The sequence below is a fragment of the Gavialis gangeticus genome, unplaced genomic scaffold (genome assembly GCF_001723915.1).
Source record: "Gavialis gangeticus isolate Ggan-Ray unplaced genomic scaffold, GavGan_comp1, whole genome shotgun sequence".
Classification (NCBI taxonomy): Eukaryota; Metazoa; Chordata; order Crocodylia; family Gavialidae; genus Gavialis; species Gavialis gangeticus.
In genome coordinates, this window is record NW_017728996.1 from 45,931,685 (window position 1) to 45,938,781 (window position 7,097).

Sequence of the window (7,097 nt, forward strand, 5' to 3'; positions counted from 1 at the left end):
CATTCCAGCTTGGGCCAGGCAGCAGTTCAGCTCGTTTCAGACCAGGGATCAGAAGGGACTAGAGCTGAGCCACTGCCTGCCCTGGACTGGAACTCGAATTCAAGACAAGGTCTTTTTTCCCCCCATGCTGACAGAGGGGAAAATACTTCATATTGGATTCAGGTAAATACAGTAGTTCCCCAATTAATTAGGCTTTTTTTTAGAAGGAAACTTTAACCTTATCTATTTCACTGCTGATCATATGTCTGACCTGTGTTGACTGCTGTAGGTAATTCTGTAGGCATTTAAACAAGTAGCCACGCAGAACCGTGCTAAGCACCAAACAAAAATTAGCAATAATTTTCTACCCAAACTTCCTACCTTTGCTTCTTCCTCTTGTGCTTTTTTCACAATTGCTTGCAACTGCACTTCACGTTTAAATTCCGCATGGAGGAGTTTTTCCTCCATCATCCTGCGTCTTTGGTCCAATAACTCCTCTTTCCACTTTCGCACATCTTTCTCCTAAACACAGAGAGAATAATATTATTATATTACTAATAAAATGCTGTAGTTAACGTACATATTTTTCTCAGTACTTTTTCCTTTATAAGCTTTATCTGTAAGAAAATGTAAAGCTATCCTGCAGGGACTTTAGTCTAACTCAGAAGGGACTAGTTAACTAAACCAGCAGTGTAACTGACAGGGGCAACCAGGGCCGCAGCCCCAGGCACTGCTTTTAGGAGAGTGGAAAGGCCTGAGTAAAAATAGTCATGATCACAGCAGTGGTTGATCACACCATTGTGACTGGCCCTGAGGCAGCCAGTGCTGCTGCAGGCATCGTGCAGCTTCACTGAACTAAACACCAAATGTCTGAGAGATCTTTGGATAGTCTCAGCATATATAGCACTTCCCCAGAGCAAAGTAGAGTTACTATGAGATTTTTGTCATAAATCTTATAGGTCTGCATCATTTAACAATAACTTTGCTTAATGATTTCACAAGTCTAATGTAATACTGGGTGCAGAATGATAAAAGCCTTTTGCTTTAGGAAATGCAACAAAATCCGAAGGAATTTTGAACCATCAGGCAATATTTTAAAGCTGGGTAACATTTGCATAGGAAAAATATAAAACATGTGCAGAATGCATTTTTTATATTCTCTTTATCTTACTATCACATCACACCAGAGATTTAAAGCAATTATAAATCTGGTTTAACCAAGCCCCAAGTCTTTTCCTTAATCTTCCCAGTCACACTAGGTTCTTTTGGAGATGAAATCAATCCCTGGGATACACAGGGAAATCCCCATTAGAAGCATGGAATGGTGTGAGTTGGGTAGGAACAGGTGCCTTCACAGTTCCTGGATGCAGCTAACATTAGAGGAGTTTATACAATCTGAACTATAGACATTTTCTTTCTGATGACTGGGTTGCCTGCTTGAGGCCATGGACAGGCATTCCTTTCTAGTGGTAAGAATTTTTCTGAAATACACAGATGGCCTCTCCAGCCAGGAGGCTCTAGATCAAGGGTGGGAAAAATATGGCCCATGGGCCGTATCTAACCCATCAATTGATCCTATCTGGTCCACCAACCACTGTTGGAAGCCTGAGGAGGGAGGGCTACACTCTCTGCTGCTCGTCCACATTCATCCTCCCCTCCACCTTCTTTTTGGTGCTGATGCTGCACAGTTCTGGCACTGTGGCTGCCAGCAGCTAGGCCTGCATGGGATGGGGTGTGATGTAGCACAAACAGTAGTCATCTCTCCCACCCACCATGACGAGCAACTACCATCATGGCACCACTAGGAGGTGACTTCATGCTGGTTTGGGGGGAAACTAGACCTGGGCAGCCATCCCCGACTTTCCCAGTGCAGCACAGTGGCAGTAGCTCATCATGGCAGACAGGATAGCTACTTAGTTCACTGTATCACGCCCTATCCTGCATAGGCCTGGCTGCCACTGGCCACAGTGCCAGGACTGCTCAATGACGACAGGAAGCCGGGTGGGTGAGGGCAATGGATTCGGGGGAGCAGGGTGGGGAGCAGAGTAGTGTTTGCTCTGTGGGGTCCAGGCTGGCCCTGGCTGCAGCACAACAGAGCAGCATGGGGTGCAACCCAGGATCAACTGGCATATCACCTCCCCCAGTCCTCAAAAGCTGACCAAAACTTCTTAAGTCACCCTCCAACCCAAATATCTGGCCACCCCTGCCTTAGATGGCTGCTCCTTGGGTGACCCCACCCTTAGGGGAGATGATTAATTGACAGCCTGCCCTCTCCCCTGCCTGGGAAGGGGACAGGTTGTCAATTGGCAGATGCTGAAAAGCAGCAGCTGCCACAAAGAGCTTGGGGATGGTTCCATACCTAAGATGTTTCCTTCCATCCTTTCTCCCTCGCCCCATCTCTCACATTTTCCTCAATGACCCTCTTCCCCTTCTTCACCTGTTTCCTCATTCCCTAATTTGGCCCCAGAAAATGAACTAGCTAAATAAATAATGAATCAGCACAAATAAATGAATAAAAAGAAGAAAGCAAAGCTAAAATACATATGCCTGTAATCATTTCAATCAACTGTATATTGTTTCCCATTTTTCTCGCTTCTTCTGTTTTTAAACCGCAAGTTCTTTGCAGAAAGGCCCATGACTTCCTACAAAGCACATAGCAAAATAGGGGCCCAATCTAGAATAAGGTCTTTTGGCATTTCTGCAATATAAACAGCAGCAATCTACAAGCCTAGTAGAAATGCAGATCATTTGTGTGATGTCCTAAGAGTATGTATTCATACCCAGAAAGCAAGGTTCACTTTAGAGTTAGCTCTGACATTTAACAGCATGTCATTGTTTTGGGCTAGGCAAAAACATAAGGTAATCTGAATAAAAGCAGACTGCATCTTTTAAATGAGGAAATCTTACACGCTCCATCAGTTTTTGAAGCTTTAGTGTTTTCTCTTCACGCAACTTCTCTCTCAGCTGTTGAGCTTTCATCTGTTTCTCTTCAAGTTTCTTTTTAGATTCTGCTATTGTTCTTTTAATACAAATAAAGTAAAATCAGCCAATGAAATAATGGCAACTAAGTATCATCAATGAACTAAAGCAATTGCACTGCTGGATGCTGTGACTTTGTCATTTATTTGATAGACAATAAATGTATTTGATTAATGTATTTTAATATTAGCCTCCATACTGCTCTTTTTCCATATCAAAACTTTTTAGGGTTTAAACTCTCATGCAATGCAGTTTAAAAGTAATAAACTTCAAAACAACGGCCACTTGCCCTTACACAAAACACTTTTTCATTTATACATTATAAAAAAGTAAATGCTGTTATAATAATTTTATGTAATTGAGAGTCTGTTTCTGTTTTGCTATTCAAATCAGATAAAATTTTTAAGACCTTTTACGAGATGGTGAAGAAAGTTTCTCATGCATGTGTATTCCATGGCCTGGAGGACGTGCAGGTTCTTCTTCTACTATATCTCCCCAGGAATTATTCTGACGCCATGACTCACGAGCTGCAAGAGAGGAAACATCACTTCTTCAAAATGAAGTTTATTGCACATGACCTGATATTTCAAAGGAACTAGGGTCATTTTTGTTCTAAATCCATACCTAAAGATGGAAAAAAGTCTCTTAGAAACTTATCTTGTATATCAAGCTTAATATTTTAATACATAAATGTTTACCTTCATAATCTGCTAGGACATCATTCCAGTCCATAGACATGCCACAGAAAGATATACTTCCGCTGCCCATGCTAGCCTGAAATTTCAAAACATTGCCATGAAATGAAAAGGTAAATGTCTAACATGATCTTACATTAGCATAAGGGTTTCTATAATTCTGTGCAAACTTTGACTGAAGATTGAAGACAACTGGATTGGAAATGCAAAAATAAGGTGAACCAACATAGGGGTTTTTTTCTTTTTATTTGTGTAATTTTTACTTTTAGAAAAATGCCTGAACTAGAAATGATAGCTACAGTAGACTACTCATTTGAATAATCTCGCTAAACTAAATGCTAAGGAAACTTAACTCACATGTGTCTGTGAAATAGGGCCTTGAATTTATTAACCCTTACATTTTCAAAATACGTGGGCTTTTAGTAACTGAATTCCCACAAATATCAAGAGCACAGATTTGCTACTCTTATTCATATTGGGTGCGTCTACACTTGCCCCTACGGGGCCATTTTTACTGAGCCACCATTTAGTATGTCCTTCCAAAAGGATATACTAAATGATGGCTCAGTAACAGCCCATATTGCACTGTGTGCACAGTGCAGTTATTTTTAGTTGCTACGTCATTGTAGCGACGCATACTGAGGAAGCGTGTTGCTACGGCAACATAGCTGCAGTGTCATGGTTTTTGCCTGCAAACGTTTCGTCCTGTAGCTTGTCGCTACAGAAAAGTAGTGTCACGTGTACACGTGCCCAGTGAGTTGTAGGATCATAGAAAAGTAGAGATGGAAGGGACCTAACACGGTCATCTAGTCCAGCCCCCTGCTCAAAGCAGGATCCAACAAAAAAGTTTTAATCACCTAACTCCTATATCCAGCATGATTGGAAGTTAGGAATTAAATACTTTTGTGGACCTGGACCTTTAGACATCAGTGGACACAGGTTTCAGTGGGTCATGGAGTAAAGAAGGCAGCACTCAGTGTGAGTAGTGGTGGGGAGGGACAGACAGAGGGGGGCAGGCAGTATGGGGTGGGGGCAGAGACTGTGGCTCCAACCTGGAGACCGGCTCAGGGCTGTAGCTGGAGCTACAGCAGCTGCTTGCTCTTTGGCCTTGTACCTGAATCCAATGTAAGGGATTTTTTTCCCCTCCAATGTTGGATGCTGGGGGTAGAAGGAGTAAATACGGTATACCTAATCTTGCATTTGAATAAATATGGTATATTACATTTATGTTCTGGTGAGGTATAGTCATTAACAACTTATTTTTAAAACAGATTAAAAAAACTCACAGAAAAATCACTATCGTTGTCCGTCTCAATGTTAATGTCATTGTTTTCTTCTGCTTCAATCTCTCTAGTTAGCTGCTCTTCTTCTGCAATAGCACTAGCTATGGCTTCTTCATTGGCCTTTTCTAGGCGGTCTGCTAACTCTTCTTTTTTAGCAAGGACTTCTGCCATAGACTGTGAAAGAAACCACAAACACGACTGAACTGGAAATAAATAAACTAGTTTCCAAATACTGAATACAGCTTGTGCTATGCTTTTGTTTAACCCATAGTCATTCTGTTTCACTGCGCTACGTTTAGAGGATGCAATTAATTCATTGATACGAAAACAATGGCATTTTCAAACTGATTAATGAAAAGGTTAAGACATTTTCACACTATGTAAGGATATTACATTTTAAATCTACATTCACATCATATCAAAAGATTACAAATAAGTACAGCATTGGTCACAGAAAGCAATGAAGTAAAAACGTGACATACCATTTTTTCTCAATACTGCCCTCCAAAAAACCCTTTTCCTAGAGCAGTGGTTCTCAACCTTTTTATAGTCATGACATCTGTCAGAAAATGCCAGCTCTTAGCTTTCACTCACTTCTTGACTATCGAAAAATAGTAATTCTTCTGTTGCAAAGAACTCAGTATGCCCACAATGGGTCAGAAGGTTTTTAACACTTTATGAAATCTCTGGGTTTATCTTATGAATCATGCTTAGATACCTAAAAGTGCTAATATTGTTGCAGCACCCTTGAAAGAATCTCAAAACACTCTAGGGTGCCATGGAACCATTGTTGAAAATCACTGATCTAGAGTAAAGGTTAAGCAAAGCAGGCCCAGAAACATTACAAAAAATCAGAACTCAACATAGAGGTGATCCCTTTTATCAGACCAACTAGATGTTTGTGCAAAAATTTTTCTTTATTTGCAAGCTTTCAGGCACAGGCACAGGCACCCTTCTTCAGAGATAAAAGAAAAGATTGTAAAAGTACATTAAAGGCACTCAGAACCTTTCTGTATATCCACAAATGGGACCACATATACCCTACCTTTAGTCCCTGAATGAGAATACAGAATTATTCAAACAGAAAGGAGGATCTATGAGGGCAAGGATATATTTGTTAGAGAATGTAAGTTATCAGTAACAAATCTTAGCAGAGCTTAACCTTTCAGGCTGTGCTTCCCTGGGAAATTAATAAAATTTGGATGACAATGCAATATGGGCAAGAATCTGAACCTTAAAACACCAATACTTAACTGTTTAGACATATTTTTGGTTCTTAATGACACTTTCCCTTTAAATCTCCTCCATTACTAATGTTAGTTCTGCTTGACTGCTGTTAGCAAAGCTGGAAGTGCTAAAATAGATACAACAAAGTTTTGTGCTCAAGGCATGTCAAATCAACAGTGCCTTCATTGCTCAACAAGAAAAAAAAGTTTTTTTTTTCCAAGTCCCTCGCTGCCTCTGACATCAGACACCTCTAGGGAAAACAACAGCCTAATCTGTACATCACAGAGCAACACTCTCCCACAAGGACTCACAGATACCCAGGAGAATGAAGTTCCAGCCTCTACCTCCCCTGTGCAAAATGGAGTTTATTTTCTACCTAGAAGGACTTTTACAGTCTTTGAATTCTCCTCAGCCTGAAGAAGGGTGTATGTGCCCAAAAGCCTGCAAAAAAGGAATTTTTTGCTGCTATTCAGTTGGTCTAATAAGAGATATCACCTCTGACCCAAGAGCTTTGTGTATCTCTTCAGCAGGCAGAGACCCATTCACTCTAGGTGCCCCAGAATTCCTGATACCAGCGAAGCTGAAAAAGTTGTAACAATAGATGCTGACAGAGGTGGGAAAGAAACGAAACAAAAAAACAGCACTTTACCAGAAGAGGAATTGTGTCAATTTGACTTGGTTCTCCAGCGTCTGTATAGCTCACGCGTTTCAGCAGGGCTTTTTGGTGCTTTTGTCTGATAGCTGGTTCACTCAGCTGTTAGATAAAAGTGCCAAAAAGCCCCGCTGCCACACATGAACTATGCAGATGCTGAGCAGGCTGAGTCAAACTGACAAGATTCCTCTTCTGGACATGTGCTGCACTTGTTGTGGGGGCATGCTGAGCTGAAAGTAAAGTGTTATTGTGGGGGGGGGGGGGGGGGGGCCCCCCCCCTTC

At 41.2% G+C, this 7,097-nt stretch overlaps 1 protein-coding gene across 4 annotated transcripts in view; it reads right to left on the reverse strand.

The window, feature by feature from the left end:
- The window catches only part of SCAPER (S-phase cyclin A associated protein in the ER), a 454,172-nt gene that overhangs the window by 325,867 nt on the left and 121,208 nt on the right, over positions 1–7,097 (reverse strand). For all 4 annotated transcript variants that reach the window (XM_019504422.1, XM_019504423.1, XM_019504424.1 and 1 more), the window contains 5 exons: positions 4,940–5,110; positions 3,657–3,732; positions 3,368–3,485; positions 2,887–2,998; positions 361–501 (listed from right to left, as the gene is read on the reverse strand). In XM_019504422.1, the coding sequence (XP_019359967.1) occupies positions 361–501; positions 2,887–2,998; positions 3,368–3,485; positions 3,657–3,732; positions 4,940–5,110 (618 nt within the window). The remainder of the gene's footprint in view (positions 1–360; positions 502–2,886; positions 2,999–3,367; positions 3,486–3,656; positions 3,733–4,939; positions 5,111–7,097) is intronic.